Source organism: Erinaceus europaeus, chromosome 1 (assembly GCF_950295315.1).
Source record: "Erinaceus europaeus chromosome 1, mEriEur2.1, whole genome shotgun sequence".
Lineage (NCBI taxonomy): Eukaryota > Metazoa > Chordata > Mammalia > Eulipotyphla > Erinaceidae > Erinaceus > Erinaceus europaeus.
In genome coordinates, this window is record NC_080162.1 from 2,898,003 (window position 1) to 2,922,483 (window position 24,481).

At 46.6% G+C, this 24,481-nt stretch overlaps 1 protein-coding gene across 3 annotated transcripts in view; it reads right to left on the reverse strand.

Annotated features, from left to right (window-relative positions):
- Positions 1-6,983: 6,983 nt before the first annotated feature.
- Positions 6,984-24,481, reverse strand: part of MINPP1 (multiple inositol-polyphosphate phosphatase 1) — an 88,183-nt gene continuing 70,685 nt past the window's right edge. The window contains exon 5 of one of the 3 annotated variants that reach the window (XM_060187545.1): positions 6,984-7,093. In XM_060187545.1, the coding sequence (XP_060043528.1) occupies positions 7,024-7,093 (70 nt within the window). In that variant the 3' untranslated portion in view covers positions 6,984-7,023. Of the gene's footprint in view, positions 7,094-12,126; positions 12,209-13,688; positions 13,815-24,481 lie in introns of those variants that run through there. The other 2 variants (XM_060187645.1, XM_060187589.1) reach the window with 2 other exon arrangements.

A 24,481-nucleotide genomic window follows, 5' to 3' on the forward strand; every position in this document is an offset into this window, starting at 1 on the left:
ACAGTGCTTGGGCTTAGCAGGTTGTTTCTCTCTCTCTCCCTCTCTCTCTCTCTCTCAAGCAAATAAATGTGAAGAAAGTCCTACAGATAATTGCGTCTTTTTCAGGGTTCTTTTTTATTGACTAGAGACAGAGAAGTCCAGATGGAGGAGAGACAGAGAGACAGAGAGAGACAGAGAGAGAGACCTGCTCCACAGCTCAGGAAGCTTTTCCCCTGCAGGTGGGGCCTGCAGGGCCTTGCACATGGTAATAGCTGAGCTCAGCCAGAGGCAGCTCCACTCAGCCCCTATTTACATCCTGTAAGTCACTGAAATTCATGCTGTTGTTTCAGACTTGCAGTGTAAATAACTGGTTTGCTCAGAGTGAGTGCAGTTAACAGGCAAAAGAAGATCGAGAAGACAAACAGGAGCTGTGATACCAACAGTATTCGTTCCATCCGGAAACGTCCAGAGGACTCTAACAAAAGGAGAATGTGCTACTGCTTTTGAAAGCAATCGGAACAGCTCCCTTTCCATTCCTTTCATTCACCTCTCTGTTCACGTGAGTATCTGAAATTCTTGTTTTCTTATCAAAATGAGTCAGTCGGGTTGGAAGTTTTTCTTAGCAGAGCTGAAAGTAAAGTGCTAATCAGTTGAACATGTTGGTGCTTATGTCATTAAGAAGCACTTCTGTCCATACAGTTGTGAAATTAATCTACAAAATCCTCCAGAAACAGTCCTAGGGAGCAATTGCTTTCACCCATGGGTCATACTCCAACCCTTGTGGTGTTGGCTTAAGTAGTGGACGACCAAGACGCAAAGCCAGTCTGAAGAACTGTGGGAGAGGAGAGGGCCCCTGAGACTAAAACACAAGCTCTTCAACGGAGTCGTCGTCGGGGCGGGGGGATCCCCTGTGGGGGTGTGAGCTCGTTCCTGTGTGCAAAAGAATTCTCAAAGTTAGTCTTCTTCGTCTATCCCATTTTTTAAGCCTATCTGATCATGGACACCTTCTTCAATGTAAAATCCTACTGAGAAAGGATTCATTGGACTCACTTGCCCTAAAAGTGGGCTCCGGGGGCGGGAGGATCATGCCCTGGGTGAGGGCACATTACTAGGCAGGCAGGCCTGGCTCCAGCTACTGGCTGTCACGGGGCACATGGGGCACGGCCATGGGACGCACATTCCCATGAGCTGGAGTGCTATTGTGGTATCTCTCTCTCCCCGCTCCCTTTCTTTTGTCTCTTATGCTTTATCTTGAAAGGGGGGGAGTCCTCTAGGAATAATAGAGTCATTTATGTGCAGAGCCTCAGAGGATAAACTGACAAAAGGAAGAAAGAGAGAGAGAGAAAGTGAGAGAGAGAGACAGAGAGAGAGAGACAGAGAAAGAGAAAGAGAGAGAGACAGAGACAGAGAAAGAGAGAAAGTGAGACACACACACACACGTCGACTTTCTGGCAGGGTGATCTCCAGCAGAAAGGCAACCGACTGGTTCTCTCTCGCTCACTCAAGGCATGAAAAACGAAGCAAAGACACCGGGGAGACTGAAGCATGCTCAGATCTCATTTATTAGCAGGTGGGCAAGAGTTTAAATAGAAAACCAGTCAAAGAACATATTTCAAACATGTCAGGAATTACAGGTTTCTTAAAGGTCAGCTTGCCCCTAAGGTAGGGGAGCTGGTATGACAGGACTTGATGAGATACAAGACAGTTATTCTCCATGACACAAGCAACTTAATTATCCAGAGGTATCTGAGAGAAGCACAGGGGTTAAACCCGTAGGGTGAGACAGAGAGAAGATGGATATCAAAAGGCCGTATAGTTTGGAATTTCTCTTGTCTGGGGTCTGAGGTGTATGATGGAGTGTGTGATAAGATGTGTTCTCCTCTGCGATCAGAAGGTGAGGTGAACTTTGAGTAAGTGAATCTTAAAGTAGTAGTTAATGGAAAGGGGTATTGAGGTTTCTGTGGACTTGACAGTCAAGAAGGGAAGAACTTAGTCTGAGAGACGGTTTCTCCCCTTTGCTCACCTCAGTTGAGAGAGACTAACAAGAGGATATCTTCTCAGACCTCCATCCAGGGGTGGGGGGAGTTCTCCCTAAGCTCTATCAAGCTTACACAGAGCCCCCCCACACACACACACAGACAGAGAACAAGAGAGAGGAAGGACAGATTGGGTTTTCTTACAAACAACAATTCCCAAGGTGGTGAAGCAAAGTGAGATTGAGTTGCCAAGATTAGTTTGTTGTGTCAGGCCCAGTGCCCAGTTGGCTAAGTCCTGACAGCAGTGCTAAGGTCCACAGTACCCGATGCTACTCTAAGTGCTGTGCATATATATTAACTCACTTTGTCTTCACAACAATCTATGAAGCAGGCGATGCTGCTCGTTCTGTAAAGGAGGAAATGAGGCACGAAGAGATTAAGAAGCTAAGTCAACAGGGAGAGTCAAGGCCCACACGCAGAGACCACAAGGCCGGCGGCTAGCAAGCACAGTATTTATAAAAGCCTTAAACACATTCATGATCATCAACTTCGAGTTACTCGCAGGAGAAAATCACCTTTTATAGATAAGAAAGAATTCAAATGGTATAAGAGGCTACAGAAATATTTTTAGATTTTAATGTCTTAAAGAAATTGTTTTGGTGGGCTGGGCAGTGGTGCACTAGGTTAAGTGCACATAGTATGAAGCGCAAGGACCCGCACAAGGATCTGGGTTCGAGCCCCCGGCTCCCCACCTGGGAGGTCGCTTCACAAGCGGTGAAGCAGGTCTGCAGGTATCTTTTTCTTAAATATTTTATTTATTTATTTTCTCTTTTGTTGTCCTTGTTGTTTTTCATTGTTGTTGTAGTTATTATTGTTACTGATGTTGTCGTTGTTAGATAGGACAGAGAGAAATGGAGAGAGGAGGGGAAGACAGAGAGGGGGAGAGAAAGACAGACACCTGCAGACCTGCTTCACCGCCTGTGAAGCGACTCCCCTGCAGGTGGGGAGCCGGGGGCTCGAACCAGGATCCTTATACCGACCTTGTGCTTTGCGCCACCTGCGCTTAACCCGCTGCGCTACCGCCCGACTCCCAGGTCTGCAGGTATCTTTCCCTCCTTCTCTCTCCCTCTTCTCCTCTCTCAATTTTTCTCTGTCCTAGCCAGTAAGATGGAAAAAAATGCTTGCCAGGAACAAGTGGATTCATAGTGCCGGCACCAAGCCCCAGTGATAATCCTGGAAGAGAGAGAGAGAGAGAGAGAGAGAGAGAGAGAGAAAATAGTTTTATAATTCTCTTCAAACACCTCCAACAATAAGAACTAACTCTCAGCTCTTCAGCTCTGTATCAGATAAAGAGCTTGCTGGAGAAGGGGTATTTGCAATCATTACACTTGTTCACCTATGTCCACTGATGGACTTTAAAAACGTTTCTAATTTTATGGTTTGCCAAGTGCCTTGAGCCAGACCTCCACAGCACTGTTCACCTCACCACCTCCCACTCTATTCACCCCCCCATCTTGTTCTTTCTAACAAAGTCATCCTGGAGCAGAGAAGCCCCCCAAGATGACCAAAAATTTTTTTACAAATAAGAACTTTAATGAACCCCACTGAAATATGTTTATCCTGTCAATTAGCTTAGCACACTGCTTCTTTGAGATGGTGTCTTTGTAGCTGTATCTTGAGCCTCACCTATGCTGAATCATCAGAAATTTCCTACCTGCTGAATCCACGGAAAATACTTTGATCTCAATTTTTTTTTAAGTCTGACCTTAGAGCAAGAACTGTATTAACCAGGCTTTCCTTGCTAGTAGGGAACTGACTAAGCATTATTTCAAAACCTCAAGTAATTTCTCCTTCTTATTGGTTGGGATTATTAGAGTTCTTTAAACAAGTTCCTAGAAACTGAATCAAAATGGGGACAGGGTGGAGCAAGTGCAAGGACCAGGGTTCAAGCCTCTATTCCCCACCCGTAGGGCGGACACTTCACAAGCGGTGAGGCCGGGCTGCAGGTGACTGTCTTTTTCTTTCCCTCTCTATCTCCCCATCCTCTCTCAATGTCTCTCTGGCCATATAATAAAAAATTTAAAAGAAAGAAAGAAATGGCCACTGGGAGCAGTGGATTCATAGTGCAGGCACCAAGTCCCAGCTAATGGCCCTAGTGGCAATAAAAAAGAAAGAAAGTAATTTAATCAAAACTCAGAAGAATGGGAAAGGTTATCAAACACCCAGCTCTCCTTTAGCCTTGAAATTGTTGACGGGCTAAGGGCAGGTGTCGTGCCTTTTAACTACAGTAATATCACTCCTTAATGAAAAGTGACTGAACATTGCTGGAACTTCCCCGGCTTACACAGGGTGGGGTAGTATATGAGGTGAATACTTGCTGAGCCTGTCGGATGTAATCTCGCCGAGGGAGGAGGTTTGCAATGTGGTCTCGATTGAGCTGTGAGGCAGAAGCAAAGTTTAAGAAGAATCTACTTTAGCTCAGCTTTACTGAGATCTAATAAGCCCACCCATTCAAAGGATACAAGTCAGTGGGCCCCAGCATATTCCCAGAATTGTGACCCGTCATCATCACAAAAATCAGAAAACTCATTATCCTAAGAAACAACCCTTGGGGCCAGGTGGTGGTGCATTTGGTTAAGCGCACACAGGTCACAGTGCGCAAGGACCCAGGTTCGAGCCTCTGCTCCCCACCTACAGGGGGAAAGCTTCCTGAGTGGTGAAGCAGGGCTGTAGGTATCTCTGTGTCTCTCTCGCTCTATATGTCTCCCTTCCCTTCTCAATTTCTCTCTGTCTTTATCCAATAATAAGTAAATAACAATATTGATAAAGAAATAAAAACAACCCTAAACGTCTCTGCATCACTTCACAATTCTCCCATCCTCTAACCGCTCCTCTGGGGACTCACTAATTTACTTTCTGTCTCCATAAACTTGTCCACTCCAGATACTTCATACACACTGAGTAGTAAATGTGGTCATTTGCATTTAAATTCTTTCATTTCTTTTTTTTAATTTTAATTTTATTTTAATAAGAGATACAGAGAGAAACACCAGAACACTGCTCATCTATGGCTAGTGGTGATGCTAGGGATTGAACCTGGGACCTCGGAGGCTCAGGTATGAAAATTTTTTGCAGAACCATTATACTGTCTCCCCAACCCTCATTTGTCTTTTTTTTTTTTTTAAATTTATTAGTGATTTAATAATGGTTAACAAGACTGTGGGATCAGAGGGGGACAATCCCACACAGTTCCCACCACCAGAGTCCCGTGTTCCATCCTGCCTTCCCTATTCTTTTTTTTTAATTATTATTTTTTATCTTCAAGGTTACTGCTGATGCTCAGTGCCTGCACTACAAATTCACTGCTCCTGGAGGCTTTTCTCCCCTTTTGTTGACCTTATTGTTGTAGTTATTATTGTTGTTGTTATTGATGTCATTGTTGTTGGATAGGACAGAGAGAAATGGAGGGAGGAGGGGAAGACAGAGAGAGGGAGAGAAAGACAGACACCTGCAGACCTGCTTCACCGATTGTGGATCGACTCCCCTGCAGGTGGGGAGCCAGGGAATAGAAGTGGGATCCTTCTGCTGGTCCTTGCGCTTTGTGCCATGTGCGTGCGCTTAACCTGCTGTGCTACCGCCCAGCCCCCAAGCTTCCCTATTCTTTATCCCTGTGGGAGGATGGACCCAAATTCTTTATGGGGAGCAGAAAGTGGGAGCTCTGGCTTCTGTAACTGCTTCTCCTTCTCCGCTAGACGTGGGTGTTGGCAGGTGGCTCCACACCCCCAGCCTGTCTCCGTCTTTGCCTGGTGCCCAGCCTTGATTTTCACTTCACTAGCATGTTTCAGGACTTCCCTAAGCTGCGGCACATACAGCAGCGCTTTATTTCTTTGTTTTTCTGAATCACCTCCCTGGGAGTATAGTTGCTCACAGTGCAGCGGTGGAAACCTGGGTACAGTTTCTCAGGGCTCCGTTCCTTTTTGGGTTTCACATACTCCATCATAGAGATACACCTCATTTTCTCTGTCCGCTATTGGATCCTCTCTTTACTCATTCATTCGTGTTGCTACTTCTTGGCCTTTGTAAATAATGTTGCTTTGAATTTTACAAAAGCAAAACTGTGTAGACAGTTGTTTCTGTTTCTCTTGGGCAAGAAGCCAGGAGTAAAAGTGCTGAGTCATAAGCTAACTCGGTTCAGTGAGCTCCTGCCCAGACTTGCAGGAAGAGGCTGCCTGTTTTACATTTCCTCCGGCAATGTGTTAGTGTTAGAATTCCTCCCAGCCCTCCTCAACGCCTGCTATTGTCCACCACCGTTTCTATTACGTTTCTATTACGACCATCGCTGTGGATGTGAAGTGTATCTCACAATGTTTTTGCTTTGCATTTCCTTGGTGCTTAATTTTTTTTTAAAATTTTGATTTATAAAAAGGAAACACCGACAAAACCATAGGATAAGAGGGGTACAACTCCATACAGTTCCCACTACCAGAACTCCGTATCCCATCCCCTCCCCTGATAGCTTTCCTATTCTTTATCCCTCTGGGAGCATGGACCCAGGGTCATTACGGGGAGCAGAAGGTCTAGCTTCTGTAATTGTATCCCCATTGAACATGGGCATTGACGGGTGGATTCACACTCTCCTTAGCAGTTAATTATGCTGAGTATCTTCTCATGTGATTATTAGATCTGTGTACCTGGAAAAACATCTTTGCTCTCTCTCTCTCCCTTTCTCTCTCCCATCTTCTGGTCTTGTCTGTTTAGTTATTTTTACTGGAACAATGATGGCTTACAACACTGTGTCCGCTTTAGGACTCCCGCTTCACACCTCTTGAGATGTGTGTTACCACACCATGGCCGCCACCAAGTACTCAGAGCCCTCTGCCACTGCTTCTGTTTCCTCTGTGGGGGACATTGTAGCGCTGTGCTTCATCTCTCTCACTGTTCACCCTGTTGCAACTCGCACACTAACCGACCCTGAAGTTACATTTGTGAATCAATTAGCACTTACCTGCATTATCAAAATACTGATTTTGAAGTGTACACAGTTTCAGTAGTGACTCAAAATAAGAGTTCAGAGTCCACTGGGGAGAAATCCTTCTTCAGGGTGACAAACATATCTTATCCAGTGACCCAGATTTAACCTTCAAGACATTAGATAGCATTATCAGAACGAGGTTCAGTCACAGAGCATCAGGGTGAACAGATAGCAAAATTAATGAAGTAGGCAGTTCACGGTAGATAGTTCAGTCTTCCACAGCCCAAAGAGAGGGTCAGACTCCCACCATTGGCACACGGCTAACTAGTTTTGAAAGTTCCAGGAAACCTCGGATACATTCATTGCTGGTAAAGTCCCTTGGTTGGTCCCAGAGCTACCATCATGCCTCACCCCCCCGCTATGTAAATAATCGGATTGTAAAGGAAGGTACCGTGAAGAGCAGTGGCCCGCTAGACAGTGTGGGACTCAGTTCTGGTCCTGCCACTTCTTTATTGGCTTTTGAATTTTGACATGTCATTTTTTTTTTTTTTAGGGCAGAGAAACTGTTCTTTTTAACAACAGTTAATTAACAGGTTAATTGATTGGATAAAGACATAAGTTGACAGGGGAGAGAAAGTAGGAAGGAAGACAGAAAAGGGACACTCACAATTTCCCCCCTTCAGACAGGGACCTGGGGCTTGAACCAAGGTCCTTGTGCAGCGTAACATGTGCACTCTACCAGGTGCAACACCATCTGACCCCAGCATGTTATTATTATCATTTTTTAATTTATTTTCCCTTTTGTTGCCCTTGTTGGTTTTTTTATTGTTGTAGTTATTGATGTTGTCGTTGTTAGATAGGACAGAGAGAAATGGAGAGAGGAGGGGAAGACAGAGAGAGGGAGAGAGAAAGACAGACACCTGCAGACCTGCTTCACCACCTGTAAAGTGACTCCCCTGCAGGTGGGGAGCCGGGGGGCTCGAACCGGGATTCTTAGGCCGGTCCTGTGCTTTGTGCCACCTGCACTTAACCCGCTGTGCTACCGCCCGACTCGCAGCATGATTTTTTTTAAAATTTTTTTATTCCCTTTTTTTGCCCTTGTTTTTTATTGTTGTAGTTATTATTGTTGTTGTTCTTGATGTCATCGTTGTTGGATAGGACAGAGAGAAATGGAGAGAGGAGGGGAAGACAGAGAGGGGGAGAGAAAGACAGACACCTGCAGACCTGCTTCACCACCTGTGAAGTGACTCCCCTGCAGGTGGGGAGCCTGGGGCTCGAACCGGGATCCTTACGCCGGTCCTTGTGCTTTGCGCCACGTGTGCTTAATCCACCGCCTGACCCCCAGCATTTTGTTTTTTGAAGCACTTTGATCCTCAGGGATATTCAGGTGAGCTGCAGAGGGGTCATATCTATCAGTTTACATTAAAACAGCAGCTTCTCCCATGAAGGCAATTCCCATCTGTCTGGTCAACTGTAGTCTTGGAGACCCTTCAGCTACAAGACCAAGTGCAGTTCTGGTGTATAGTTAGATGTGGGCAATGTTGAAGGTGATTCTACCACATTCTATAATTCTTTTTTAAAAATATTTTTAAAAAATTATATCTATTTATTTATTTGGATAGAGATAGCCAGAAATCGAGAGGGAAGGGGGAGATGGAGAGGGAGAGAGGCAGAGAGAGAAAGACACCCGCAGCCCTGCTTCACCACTCATAAAGCTTTCCCCCTGCAGGTGAGAACCAGGGGCTTGAACTTGGGTCCTTTTGCATTGTAACATGTGCACTCAACCAGGTGTGTCACCACCTGGCCCTGATTCTGTAATTCTTTATTAACTTTCTTCTGTCACTACTCTCATACCTTCCCCTAGGAATAATGGTTTTACTTTCTGGATCAAACCCTTAAAGTCATATATACAACTCCACAAATAAGTATGGATAATCTTTTTTTAAAAAATAATTTTATTAGTGATTTAATAATGATTAACAACATTGTGGTATAAGAGGGGTACAGTTAACATACAATTCCCACCAGCAGAGTTCCATGTCCCATCCCCTCCATTGGAAGCTTCCCTGTTCTTTATCCCTCTGGGAGTCTGGACCAAAGATCTTTATGGGGAGCAGAAGGTGGGAGTTCTGGCTTCTGTCATTGCTTCTCCACTGGACATGGGTGTTGGCAGGCGGATCCACACCCCCAGCCTGTGTCTGTCTGTCCCTAGTGGGGCAGGGCTCTAGGGAGGGGAGGTTCCAGGACACATGGGTGAGGGTGTCTGCTCAGGGAAGTCAGATTGGCACCATGGTAGCATCTGCAGCTTGGTGGCTGGAAAGCATTAAGATATAAAGCAGGATAAATTGTTTAATGATCAGGAACCTAAAGCTAAAAGTATAGCAGATGAGATTTGGGGTCTTCATGTGGGAAGAAGCTAGGAAGTCTATTTTACGTATATTCCAAGGGGCCCATGACTTTACTGATTTTTGCCTGAGCTCAACAGCTAACAAGCAGTGGACTAGGAGTACTGTCTGAGAAGATGGTGTCAGAGTTGAGGATAGGACTAGAAAGCTGGACCAGGGCAGAGAGAAGGTCCCAAATATGGGAAAAAATATATATATTCCATTAACTGTAAACCCATCGATCTGACCCAGGGCCTATTTATATTCAGGACAGGAGCCTGTGTGGCCTCCGAGTCCCTGTCAGTCTGAGCTCACAGTCCCTGGTCACAGCTGGAACCTTCTAGGCTGCTCTCATGTCAGGACCCGTCTTCCTCGAGGGGCAGAGCAGGCTGCCCAGCCTCCCTGCAGAGAGGAAGACAATGTTTACCACTGTTATTCTACATTGAGGGCAAGGTCCTGTAGAGGCCGGTGTGGATCATCTTAAACACCTCTATGCCCACTTTTCCCCCCTCTCTCTCCCTATCTATCTTCTCCCTCCCCCTCTGTCAATTTCTCTCTGTCCTATCTAGTAAAATGGAAAAAGTGGCCTCCAGGAGCAGTGGATTCATAGTGCAGGTGCCAAGCCTCAGTGATAACCCTGGAGGCAAAAAGAAAATAAAGGGGAGGGGCAGGGGCAGGGGCTTTGTGGTGAGTTCTCTCAGAGCTGTTAAGTGTCTTAGATCTTACAGGAACTATTTCTCTCATCACATGCAGAGGCAAGGCTGATTTTACTGCAGAGACACTGACTAAGCATGTTGAATATACCACTTTATCATGAAAGCAATTTTCAAATGCTCCTTAGAACCAAAGAGTACATGCGCTCACAGTAGAAGCTATACAGAGGAATAAAATAAATAAAACGAATGCAAACTATTCAGCAACCTAAGCTACCCAGTTGTCATTTTCATCAAAACCCTTCAAATATTTCTCCTGGAATTTTGTGATTCATAGATTTTTTTTTTCCCGACAAAACTGGCATCACACTACTTTGGGATCTTCTGAAACTCATCTCCATGTTATACTGTTTAACTATGTCAGTAGGTAATCTCCAAAACATTTAATAAATCCCTAACTTGTTGATCTCACCTCTTCCTGGATGCTCAGACTGCTTCTAGTCAGTGTACTATTATAGCCAACACAGAGATGAATGTTTTCACAGAAAAAAATCCTAGTGCTGATTTCCTCAGGACAAATTTCCTTCCATGGAACTGCCAGATCAAAGGATTCACACTTTAAAACAAGAGCTCACATTTCATGTTAAGCCAAACACTAAGTGTTTTATAGCACATACTTAACCCTAACCTGAAGGGGGAAACACACACACACACACACACACACACACACACACACACACACAAAGGCCTCAAGACAGCTGCATACAAGAAACTACATGCATTGTGATTATAGGGATTGTCATCTTAGTGAGAAGGGGAGAAAATAATTTCACTATGACAGAAAGCCTGCCTTCCAAGAGAGGAAGAGCAGTGTGGATGGGAGGGGAAAGGCGTAATGGTTATGCCAAGAGACACTTGTGTCTGAGGCCCCAAGGTCCCAGGTTCTATCCATAACCATAACCAGAGCTGAGCAGGACTCTGGCCAAACAAACAAACAAAAAACTTTGGGGAGGGACATTTGGATGTAGTAATAAGTGCATGTGTGACCTGGGAAGGAAGAGAAGATGGGACAGCAGGGGGGAAAACGTGTGACTACAGACAAACAGGAACAGATGGTTGTAGAAATAACGGTCAGCCCGTGTGTACAACCTTGCTCCCCGGCTCCCTGTGGAGGAACTGGGGCACAGAACTTTGGGGGCAGGAAAAGTGTGGAATTGTATCCCTGTTACCTTGTCATTTTGCAAATCAATAGTAAATCACTAATAACATTTTTAAAAGAAAGAAAAACAACAACAACAAAAGAAAGAAAGATGAGGGTGTAAAATCTCCACTTGTTAATGAGAAAGATGCTATAAAGTAAAACAGATCTTAGGGAGAGAAATAATGAGGAGGAAAAGGAAGAGGAGGAGAAGAAGTAGAAGGGGAGGAGGAGGAGGTGAAGAAAAGGAGGAGAAAGAGGAGGAAGAGAAGGAAGAGGAGGAGGAGAATGATGGTTATAATAATGTATAATAATGAGTCATCTCCAAAATATCCCTGAGGCTCGCCCCTTACTCTGTCGTCTGTGTCCAGAGTCACTCACTCATATAATCCACACTGAAACCTGCCTAGACTTTGATGGCTCTCACTGCCCTCCTGACTGATACTTTCTGGAGGCATTTAAGTCCCTTAAAAATTATCTAGATTTTGAGCCTTATGTCTCCCAAGTGACCTAGACCATTGCATCTCGTGCTGTGGTCATGCTCTCTGCTGATGAGTAGAATCTGTACACCTTGGCTCACGTGGCTCCCTCCTTCCCTTATGTGGTTCCCTCCTTTTTACCTTTTCTTTCCTTCCCTCCCTCCCTCTCTCCCTCCTTCTTTCCTTCCTTCCTTCCTTCCTTCCTTCCTTCCCTGACTCTGGGATTATTGCTAGGACTTATGCCGACACTACATATCCACTGCTCCTGGAGGTCATTTCCCCCTTTTTTATTTTTTAAATTTTTTTATATTTGTTTATTTATTTTCCCTTTTGTTGCCCTTGTTTTTTATTGTTGTATTTATTATTTGTTGTCAGAGTTCGGGGCACCAGTATGCCGGGCTAGCTTCGCTGGCAGAAAGACAGAGACCAGGGACACACGGCTGAGCGGAGAAGCTGTATTTCTTTATTTACGAGCCAACAATTCAAAAAACTAATCTAATCTAATCACCACAAGTTCTGTCCTGCATCTTTTTTCTCCAGCGGCAGTGGCAGGAACTCAGGAAGTACCTAGGGTAGGCGGTGGGGAGAAGGAAGAAGCGTGAAACTAGCAAGGGCTAAACCAAATCTCCCGGAGGCAGGGGGAGTGAGACCAATCCAATGTAACAGAATGACCATGTAAATAGACCACAACATCAAGCAGTGTAACAGAAGAGATCCCAGAAGCAGAACCAGAAGCATACCAACAATTCCCCCTTTTCTTTTTAACTAATTGACCATAGTATCAGGAGTGTGGGGTGAACAGAAACCGATATCGTACAGGCATTTTCAAAAAAGAAACTGGCACAAACATGGAGGAATAAGTAAGCGAGCAACTAGAACGAGTGTGCTGCCAAGGGAAGGCCTGAGGGGGGTGTTTCTTGCCTCTGTGGACAAGGCTTTATAAAGCTAAAGGACCTTTCCTGCCTCTGTGGGCTTTTCTTGCCTCGACGGGCGTTTCCTACCTCTGTAGGCATTACCTAGCATGGAGGGAGGGTATGGCCTATAGAGTCCCAAGACAGCTGGCTTCAGTCAGTCTTTAAGAAACCCAGCAGCGTAAAGGGAAGCCACTGTAGAGTTGTGTACCAGTAAGTCTGATAGAAGTGCCAGTTCAAAGCAAGTGTCCACGGAAGGATTGCCAGGGAGTGAAATATTGCGGCAGGACACAGAAAAAGGAGGTTTGGAGAAGAAAGGGAACACAATCCTTTATTTGTGCTGGCACCTCAGAGTTGGGTGAGAGAGAAGCAGTTTGGGCCATGTGGAAGTAGCAAAAACGGCCGCCTTGCGCAGCAACCTTCCCTGAGTCTAATCACTGAAGTGAAGAGCTGGCAAGAGAGAGAGGTGTGGAAGAAGAAGGGCTTTTATGGGAGTAGCTCTCGCGAGAATGGGAAGGGGAAGGAGTAGCCATAGCACTCCAGGGTAGGATAATAACTCTCGTGGGAATGGGAAGGGGGAGGAGTAACCATAGCACTCTAGGGTAGGATAATAACTCTCGTGGGAATGGGAAGGGGGAGGAGTGACCAAAGCACTCCAAATATTGGGGGAAATAGACAATGCCCTGAGGGCACAACATGGCGGAGCAGGCGCTCCGAGAATGTCCCAACTCTCGTGGGAACTAGCAATAGCCTGAGGGGGCAACATGGCAGATGTGACTGCATCTGCACAATTTCCCAGCATCTCCCCCTTTCCTTATATCTAATGGCCACAGTATAGGAAATTTAGAGTGGAGCAGACTTAAATGTTTTTAAGGAATGCCATGCTCAGGTGAGATGATGTAGGATGTTTTTGTGGGGGAGGGAAGATTTACATGGCCGCCAACCTTGTGAGATTATGTGTCCCCCCTGTGCTCAACCCCTCTGTAGAGAGAGAGAGACTTACCTGGAGGGACTCATCTCATAGGTTAAGCTCTGCCAGTCTCCCCACATTGGGCGCCATATGTTGTCAGAGTTCAGGGCACCAGTATGCCGGGCTAGCTTTGTGGGCAGAGAGACAGAGAACAGGGACACACGGCTGAGCGGAGAAGCTGTATTTCTTTATTCATGAGACAATTATTCAAAAAACTAATCTAATCTAATCACCACAAGTTCTGTCCTGCTTTTTTTTCCTCTGGCGGCACCGGCAGGAACTCAGGAAGTACCTAGGGTAGGTGGTGGGGAGAAGGAAGAAGCGTGAAACTACCAAGGGCTAAACCAGATCTCCCGGAGGTGGGGGGAGCGAGACCAATCCAATGTAACAGAATGACCATGTAAGTAGACCACAACATCAAGCAATGTAACAGAAGAGATCCCAGAAGCAGAACCAGAAGCATACCAACAATTATTATTGTTGTTGTTGTTGGATAGGACAGAGAAATGGAGAGAGGAAAGGAAGACAGAGGGGGAGAGAAAGACAGACACCTGCAGACCTGCTTCACCACCTGTGAAGCGACTCCCCTGCAGGTGGGGAGCCGGGGGCTCGAACTGGGATTCCTACGCTGGTCCTTGAGCTTCACGCCATGTGTGCTCAACCCACTGTGCCACCGCCTGGCTCCCTTATTTTTTATTTTTTAAATGATCTTTATTTATTAAATGGAAACACTAACAAGATCATAGGATAAGAGGGGTACAACTCCACACAATTCCCACCATCAAAATTCCATATCCCCTCCCCTCCCCTAGCTTGCCTAGTCTTAATTTTTTTATTATTTATTTTTCCTTTTGTTGCCCTTGTTGTTTCTTATTGTTGTAGTTATTGTTGTTGTCGTTGATGTCATCATTGTTGGATATGACAGAGAGAAATGGAGAGAGGAGGGGAAGACAGAGAGAGGAAAGAAAGAGACACCTGCAGACCTGCTTCACTGCCTGTGAATCGAGTCCCCTGCAGGTGGAGAGCTGGGGGCTCAAACTGGAATCCTTTCACTTTGCGCCATGTGCGCTTAACCTTCTGTGCTACCACCGACCACCAGCTTTCCTATTCTTTATCCTTCTGGGAGTATGGACCCAGGGTCATTATGGGGTGCAGAAGGTGGAAGGTTTGGCTTCTGTAATTGCTTCCCTGCTGAACATGGGCGTTGAAAGGTCAATCCACACTCCCAGCCTGTCTCTCTCTTTCCTTAGTGGGGCAGGGCTCTGGGGAAGTGGGGCCCCAGGACACATTGTGGGGTCGTCTGCCCAGGGAAGTCTGGTTGGCATCATCATCTGGAACCTGGTGACTGAAAAAGAGTTAACATATAAAGCCAAACAAACTGTTGACTAATCATGAACCTAAAGGGAAGATTATTGCAGATGAAGATTTGAGGTCTCCACTTTGGAAAAAGCTAGTAGGTCTATTATAGGTATATTCCTAGGGGCCCATGACTTTACTAGTTCTTACCTGAGCCTGACATCTGATATGCAGGTGGAGCCCAAGTTATTTTCTGGGGAGATGGTATCATAGTTGGAAAAAGGGCTAGAAAGCTGGATCAGGGAATAGAGTAGCTCCCAAATATGGGAAAAGTGTATAAATATTGTTAACTGTAAACCCCATCAGTTTAATCTGGAGCCCATATTCAGCACAGGAGCCTATGTAACCTCTGCCAAATGTCGGTCTTTGAAAAATCAAACAAAATCGACAAATCCTTAGCCAGAGTCACTAAAAAAAAAAAAAAAAAAAAAAAAGGGAGAAGACTCAAATAAATAGATTTGTAAATGATAGAGGAGATATCACAACAGAAGCAACCAGTGGCATGCCATTTCCTTTTTTTTAATTGAATAGAACAGAGAGAAATTGAGAGGTGGGGGGAGATAGAAAGGGAGCGAGAAAGAGAGACACATGCTATCCAGCGCAGTAGCACAGTGGGTTAAGCGCATGTGGCACAAAGCACAAGAACCAGCATAAGGATCCCAGTTCGAGCCCCCAACGCCCCACCTGCAGGGGAGTCACTTCACAGGTGGTGAAGCAGGTCTGCAGGTGTCTGTCTTTTTCTCCCCCTGTCTTCACCTCCTCTCTCCATTTCTTTCTGTCCTATCCAACAACAACAATGGAAACAATAATAATAATGGCAACAACAAAGGCAACAAAATGACCTCCAGGAGCAGTGGATTCCTAGTGCAGGCACTTCTTCTTCTTCTTCTTCTAGCGTTTGCCCTTCTTCCGTAGCCAGTCAACAGCATCAGGTTGAGCCTGATGTAAAGTTTCGAGACCTCCTTTGAATCTGGAGAGGTGGCAGTCGTGGACTATGTGGGTCATAGTCTGTCTGGAGCCGCAGGGGCAGTTCAGGTCGTCTCTGGCTCCCCAGCGATGGAACATAGCGGCGCACCGGCCATGGCCTGTTTGATAGTGGTTGAGGAGGGCCCGATCATAAAGTGCTAGGTCAAAGCCGGGTTGACGCTCGCAGGGGTCTGTGATGAGGTGTTTGTTCTTGACCTCAGCTGACTGCCAACTCTGTTTCCAAGAGACTGGAACAGAGAAGTTCAGTGTAGGCGTAGGGGACCAGATTGGGTGACGAGACGTCAAGCGTTGGACAGGGTGGGCGAAGATATCCGCGTATATTGGCAGGTCCGGTCGAGCCTAGACATGGGAAATGAACTTAGATGATGCCGCATCCCGACGAATATCTGGCGGGGCGATGTTGCTAAGAACTGGCAGCCATGGAACCGGGGTGGAACGGATGGTTCCAGAAATTATCCTCATGGAGGAATATAATTTGGAATCGACCAAGTGGGCATGGGGGCTACGGAACCATACTGGGGCACAGTATTCTGCAGTGGAATAGCATAATGCCAGAGATGATGATCGTAGTGTGGAAGCGCTCACGCCCCATGAGGAGCTGGCCAGTCTTGCAATGATGTGATTCCTCGTGCCCACCTTTGCTGCAGTTTTTATGAGATGTTTGTGAAGTGACAGAGTGCGATCGAGAGTAACGCCAAGATAGACTGGCTGGGCTTCATGCCGGATTCTCGTATCACCAAGCTGCACATTAAGCTCACGCGAGGCCGAGGCATGGTGTAGATGGAAAACAGATGATACCGTTTCTGCAGTGCTAGGGATTAGTCGCCATTTTTTACAGAAATCAGATATCAGAAACATGTCTTTCGTGAGTGTTTCCTCGAGGATGTCGAACTTGGATGCCTGAGTTGCACAGCAGATGTCATCGGCGTAGATGAACTTCCTTGAAGAAGTTTCTGGGAGGTCATTGATGTAAATATTAAATAGCGTAGGAGCCAGAACAGAGCCCTGGGGGAGGCCACTTGAAACAAGTCTCCATCTGCTAGACTTGTCACCCAGATGTACCCGGAATCTTCTGTTTTGGAGAAGAGACGATATAGTGTTGGCCACCCATGGAGGCAGGCATCTTGAGATCTTGACTAGGAGACCACGATGCCAGACCGTGTCATAGGCTGCTGTGAGATCAACAAAGACAGCACCCGTCTTTAAATTCTTCTGGAATCCATTTTCAATGTAAGTTGAGAGGGCCAGGGCTTGTTCGCAGGTAGATCTTCCTGGGCGGAAACCAGCCTGGGCGGGTGATAGGAATTTCTCTGTAAGATGAGAAATACGTGACAGAAGCAGCCTCTCAAGGAGTTTGTAGCACACGGAGAGGAGAGAAATTGGTCTATAGCTGGCGGCCAGTGTTGGGTCTTTCTTTGGTTTCAAAACCGCTATAATCTTCGCACGATGCCAAACTTTGGGCATAGACTCAGATTCCAAGATGTGGGACAGGAATGAAGCGAGCCACTTCTTTGCCACGGGGCCCAGGTTAAGAATGAGTTCTGGGGTGATGTTATCATAGCCAGCAGCTGTTCCCGGTTTAACCCTCTTCAAAGCGTCTTCCAGTTCAGACAGTGTAAAGGGAGAGAGTTTTGGAGATGGACAAGATAACCGGAAGTGGGATGACCACTCATGGGAAATTTCTCTTTTCCAGACTGGGTCGATCTTAGCACGTCCAACTTGAGTTAGGTGACTGGCCACTGAGTTTGGAGATACGGGAGGATGGGAGATGGGAGGGGGTTGGCTACCGGCACCCAGTCTGTGAAGAAGCTTCCAGGCCTTCCTACTTGAGTGGGTGAAGTTCAGACTTTCCGTGAGTTGTTGCCAGCGGGCTTGGCGTGCTGCATCCAGGGAGGCAATGAGATGGTCAGCCACATCTGGGTCGCCCGACTCATCATGCTGCTTTAGTAGTTGCTCGCATTCAGCATCAAGACAAGGCATATAGTTAGCACGTCTCCCACAAGGAATGGCTTGGGAAGCTGCTTTGAAGATGGCTTGGCGGAAGCGCCTGTAGGAATCTTCAGGGGGGATAGAGTTAATTGGAATTGCAGGAATAGATTTGTTGGTAAGATCACTGAACAGATGCCAGTTTGCTTTCGGAAAGTTCCATCTTAGTTTCTCCGAGCACAGAATCAGTGGGAGCTGGAGACCAATGTGGATGATAGCTGGGTGGTGATGACTGTGCGGGAAGATCTTGAGAACTTGTCTCGTAGCGGGAAAGGCTTGGCCATTGACTGTGCTAATCCAGCACAGGTCGGGCGATGAGTCTTTATTCCATCTAGCACTGTGAAAAGAGCCTGGCTGTTTGGGATCGTATAATAGGGAGAGGTCATTCACTGAAGCCCAGTCGGCTAAGATAGAGCCGTCAGCACGAGTGGAGGAATATCCCCAGTCTTGGTGATGACTATTAAAGTCTTCAACGTAAACGGCTGGGTGATTCGGGCTAGGCAGGACCTCGTTATCCCATGAGGCACTGGGAGGCTTATATACGTTTACAAGCTGAATCGTTCCAATAGTAATGGAGTCGTAGAAGGTTGAAGAGGCCGTATGGTAAACGTCCGCAAGATACGATTTGGCGTAGATGGCTCGGCCATGTTTAGGATGGAGATTATAGCATATTAAATCGAATCCACTGATGGTGAATTGAGCAGCTTCATCGAGTGCTATATGTGGGATGCATTGGATCGACCTTCCCATGGTGCATCTCGTGAGTACCCATTCATTGGGGAAACTGACGATCCTTCCTAGCCGACTGAATCCACATGGATCCCAGTCACTTTCAAAGCCAGCAACAAGCAGCTCCTGCCAGCTTTCAAGCTGTTGGTCCTGCTCTTTGAGTCTTCCAACTTAATGTTGAGGGGCTGTCCTTTGCCAAACACATTCTTATTGGTCAATTGGCGATTCAGCATCAGGCAGATGTTATCTGCCTACAAGAAACACATATAGTGCAGGCACTGAGCCCCAGCAATAATCCTGGAGGCAAAAAGAAAAACAAGAAGAAAACAAACAAACTGGAAATCAGTAATAAAACAGAAATACCCCTGTCCCATTCTCTCTCCGTCTGGATACTTATTCAAAATATATGAAGATACTAATTCAAAAGTATAGCTGTACCACATGTTCAGATGTTATTTAAAATAGTTGAGATTGGGAAACAACCTTTTAATTTCATTTATTTATAATTGGATAGAGACAGGAAGAAATTGAGAGGAGGGAGAGAGAGATGGAGAGACGCTTGCAGCCCGGCTTCACCACTCGTGAAGCTTTCCCCCTGCAGGTGGGAGCCAGGGGCTTGAACCCGAGTCCTTGTGCGCTGTAATGTGTGCGTAACCAGGTGCATCACCGCCTGGCCTAGAGACCTGGGAATAACTAAAGTGACATCAGTGCATGACTGAATGAAGAGGTGGCGTTTGAATGTATGCATCATGTGTTGGTCATTACTCCAGGTCCCCTGCATTGCTTGACGCTGTGGTCTAGTTACATAATCATTGTTTTGCCTGAGACCCGCCCTGCCTGCACAGCATTGGTTTAATCCCACTGGTTAGAACCTTTGCAACAGCTGGAGACCTGCCCTGCCTGCAGGGTATTGGTTTAATCCCCACTGGTTAGATGGAAGCTTGCTACTTTCATGATCTTTTCTTTTCCCCAATCCCTATCCTTTTCCGACCTGCCACTTCCGCTTCAGAAGATATAAATGCAGATCAATAAAGGCAGCATTGCATTTTTTTCGTTCCCGCTCAGCCACAAGTTCCTGGTCTCCTCTCTCTCTGGCGACACTAACCCGACAGTCATGGAACACTACTCTGCTGTTACAAACTGAAGCCTTGCTGTTGGGAGCAGCCTCGGTGACCCAGTGGGATTTACGCTAAGTGAAATGCTAGAAAGAGGAAGACACTGGGGTCAGGTGGTGGTGCACCTGCTTGGTCAGCTGTGTTCCAAGGTGCAAAAGGACCTGGGTTCAAGCCCCCAGTCCCCAACTGTAGGAGGAAAGCTTTGCAAGTGGTGAAGCAGGGCTGCAGGTGTCTCCTTCTCTCCCCCTGTCTAGATTTCTGTTTCTATGCAGCAAATAAATGAATGAATAGATTTTTAAAAAGCTAAAGTGGGATACATAAGTGAATAAAATATTTAAAGAGAGAGGAAGACAGTGCATGATTTCACTCACACATAAAACCTAAATAAACAAAATGAACAAATCAAGTAAAAATCAACCAACCAACCAAACAAACAAACCCACAAGTGTTTCGATTAGGGTGGGAGAGATGGCTCTCTTGGGCAGGGCTGTGCTTTACCACATGCACAGACTGGGTTTGGGCTCAGCCCCCAAGGCAAAGAGGGAGCTTCTGTGCTGTGGTCTTTCCTCATGTACGCTCTCTGCTTCCTCTGTCTATCTGTTATTTACTTATTTATTCCCTTTGGTTGTCCTTGCTGTTTTCTTATTGTTGTTGTTGTTATTGATGTCGTTGTTGTTGGATAGGACAGAAAGACATGGAGAGAGGAGGGGAAGACAGAGAGGGGGAGACAAAGACAGACACCTGCAGACCTGCTTCACCACCTGTGAAGCGACTCCCCTGCAGGTAGTGAGGGGTGGGGCTCGAACCTGGATCCTGACGCCGGTCCTTGTGCTTGGTGTCACCTGCACGTAACCCGCTGCGCTGCCGCCCGACTCCCTGTATCTGTTAAAGAGAAAGACGGCATCTAGACCACAGGGCCAAATCAGTAGCTGTGGAGAAAGAAGGGGCAGGGAGGCTAGAGCAGGATCTGGGTAAACGGAGCCAGATGCTCAGAGCAGGGTCCAGCTGAGCCCTCCTGGCCAGCTTCATGTGGTCCATGCAGACGCTGACTGATAGTGACGCCAACTTGAAACAAGCTCTGCAGTGCAGTGTCTCTCCACACGTGTGTGACTGAAAATTGATATCTGGGTGGCAGAGACAGCATAACGGTCATGCAAAGAGACCTTTGAGCCTGAGGCTCCCAGGTTCAAGCCCCCGCAGCATCATAATCAAATAAGAAAGGCTAACACAGATAGCCAAGAAGAGGTTCGTTCTCGGTGGGTGGGGCTGTGCTTGCAATGCATTTCAGATTCAAACAGAGTCTTTCAGCATTTACTGGCACTGGGAATTCCATGCTATGTTTAGAAGAAATTCTGGAAACTGACTTGGAAATAGACATTACAGTGAGTGTATTGGAAGGGAACACAAATAGGATTGTATAGTACCATGAAAAAAAAAAGGAGCAAATAAACAGGACTCTGTTATTCCTCTCACACCTCAGAAACACACAGAGAGACCTGTGTTTCCAGCAGGCCCTCCCCTGACCAGGACTCCATGAAATGGACCTCTGTACACAGCTCATAAAACAGTTTTGAAAAGGACTTTAGAACTGCCGGACTGGGCGCTCAGCACCAAGGGAGCCTTGTTGAACTGTTGAATTGCTTCTTATGTGTTTCACCCTGCCAGGCAGCTGCAAAAGGCAACTCAAGTGTGTTTCCTTACACTCCATGGGGAGCTGGTCAGGGCAGCTTGACCTCAGCTACTTGCCAGTAAATGCACCCCCCCCCGTCTCCTGTGATGGTCTCCAAATGTATGGTGGCTTTTCAAACACCCACAGTTGTCATTGGAAACAGTTCCTCAAAGAGCTCAGTGAAATTGGAAGCACTACCTCTTGTTTGAGCAGGAGACTAGGATAAGAAGGAACACTTCTATTCTTTTTTTTTTAATTATGTAAAATTTAAAAAATTTATTTATTTATTTATTTATTTATTTCCCCGTTTTGTTGCTCTTGTTGTTTTTCATTGTTGTTGTAGTTTTTGTTGCTGTTGTTATTGATGTCATTGTTGTTGGATAGGACAGAGAGAAATGGAGAGAGGAGGGGAAGACAGAGAGGGGGAGAGAGAGACAGACACCTGCAGACCTGCTTCACCTGCTTGTGAAGCGACTCCCCTGCGGGTGGGGAGCCGGGGGCTCGAACCGGGATCCTTACGCCGGTCCTTGTGCTTTGTGCCACCTGCGCTTAACCCGCTGCGCTACCGCCCGACTCCCACTTCTATCTTTTTGCGATATCTGGTGGGACCCTGATGGGGGCTGCATTAAGTCTGCATGTGGCTTTAGGTAGAATACCTGTAGAAGGATCCTCTCTCTCTCTCGCTCGCTCGCTCTCTCTTCCTTCCTTCCTTCCTTCCTTTTCTTTTCATTTCAGGTATAGCATACTTAGGAAAGTTGAAAACACACAAACTCACACGGATCATTCAGACAAGATGGTGGCTAGGTGATAAAGGTCCGTTCTTTTATTATTTCTAAAAAATTTATTTGTGACTTAATCATGATTTACAAGATTGTAGGATACCAGGGATAGTTACACACAGCTCCCTCCGCTACAGTTCTGTATGCCATCTCCTCCATCAGAAGCTTCCTTATTCTTCATCCCTCTGGGAGTATGGACCATAATAATCTTGTAAGTCATATTAAATCACTAATAAAATTGTAAAAAAAAAAAAAAAAGATCAGGAACATACCCTAGGGCTCTCACCACAGTGCTGGTGGTGCAGGGAGCTCTGTAAAGAATGGAGCTCTGGGACCTGGGCGGTAGCGCAGTGGGTTCAGCATATGTGCAAGGACTGGGCGTAAGGATCCCCGGCGAGCCTGCGGCTCCCCACCTGCAGGGGAGTCGCTTCACAGGCGGTGAAACAGGTCTGCAGGTGTCTGTCTTTCTCTTCCCCTCTCTGTCTTCCCCTCCTCTCTCCATTTCTCTCTGTCCTATCCAACAGTGAACGACAACAATAATAGTAACCACAACACCAATAAACAACAAGGGCAACAAAAGGAAACAAATAGCCTCCAGGAGCAGTGGATTCACAGAGCAGGCACCGAGCCCCAGCAGTCACCCTGGAGGAAAAAAAAAAAAAAAAAGAATAGAGCTCTGTGTGGTCAACAGACCGTGCACAAAATGACACAGAGGTGTGCTGGTGACTGAGAGGAGAACTGAGCTGGGCCAACAGGGAGGCTTCAGCAGGCTTGAGACTCGGGGGCTGGAGCTGGTGGCATCAGCCAGGCTGTTGAAGGGCCTGGGCACGGAAGGACGCAAAGGGCAGCCCGGGCAGATGCAGCCGTGCGTGGAGAGGCGCGTGTGTGCAGGCAGAAGTCCCAGGCGCTTCACACACTGGCAAGAGAGGTGGCGTCAGGTAGGATGTTGGCTGGTGCTCTTCAGAGACAGCCGGCAGGATGCTTGGCACGGCGGGCCTGGACCCTGCCTTTCTCTGAACTTGTGCAGGACCAGTACCAGGGCGGGGAGCGTCCGCCTGGTGGTCTGGATGTTCATGGCATCATTGAAGAGCCGCACAGAATCATCGACTTGAAGATGAGCACTCAAGGTGCTATGAGAAGAAGCTCCTAGGTTTGACTTTCCAGGGGACTGTCTGACTGTCACACTAACCACTGCACCACACTCTGGCCGCGATCATTTGGTCTGGCCACGCCAAGGTAGCCAAGGGCAGAATTCAAAGTTCAAAAAACAACATCAATAACAATAATCACTACAACAATAAAACAAGAAGGGCAACAAAAGGGAACAAATAAATAAAATTTAAAAAAAAACCCAAAACCAAAATGTCATGGGGCTGGGCAGTGGTGCACCTGGTTAAGCACACAGTTACACATCGTATAAAGTACAAAGACCCTTGCAAGGATCCAGGTTCAAGCTCCCCACCTGCAGGGGAGACTGCTTCACTAGGTGTGTCCGAGGTCTGAGGTGTGTCTCTCTTTCTCTCCCTCCCTTCTCAATTTCTCTGTCCTGTCCAAAAAAAAGAAAAGAAATGGCCACCCGGAAGGAACCGTGGATTCGTAGTGCCTGCACCAAGCCCCAGCAATAATGCTGGAAGAAAAATAAAGAGAGAAAAAGAGAGAAAGAAAGAAAGAGAGAGGAAGGAAGGAAAGAAAGAAAGAAAGAAAGAAAGGGAGGAAAAATATTTATTGTTATTCTGTCTAGATTTCCACTTTAAGTAAGTAGCACATACTCAGAGAAATTCTGTGGTGACAAGAGTAAACCATCAGAGTCGGTACATAGGGTGAGTATTTACACAGAAATGCAAGATGGTGGTAGGCCTAGGCCAGCTCATATTTTGAATTATCTTCGTTTACATTTTACAAGTCCTTTGTGGCCCGAGGCTCAGGCAGAGACCCCCATGGCTGTTATTTTTCTCCCTGCTGTAGAGTGTCCTCTGGCCTCCAGCCCAGTGGCAGCGATGGACAGATGCTTCTAGGAGCTCTGGAATTCACCCCCGTGGAGTCCCCTCAGAGGCCTGTGACCAAGTACTATTTCTGGAAGTTCTCCTGTCTGGACTGTTGCCTGGGATCATGCCAGAATAGAAATGGGTGATGAAAACAGAAAGACAGGTTTTATGGCGATGTAATGCGTATGCCAGATACTGCTCCTCTGTGAAGCACCCACTAGTTCGTTTTAATAAAATAGAACTGCTTTCAGTCACCAAGTTGCAGATGCTGCCATGACACCATCCTGACCTCCCTGGGCAGACGCCCACCCCATGTGTCCTGGATCCTCCCCCCCCCAGAGCCCTGCCCCACT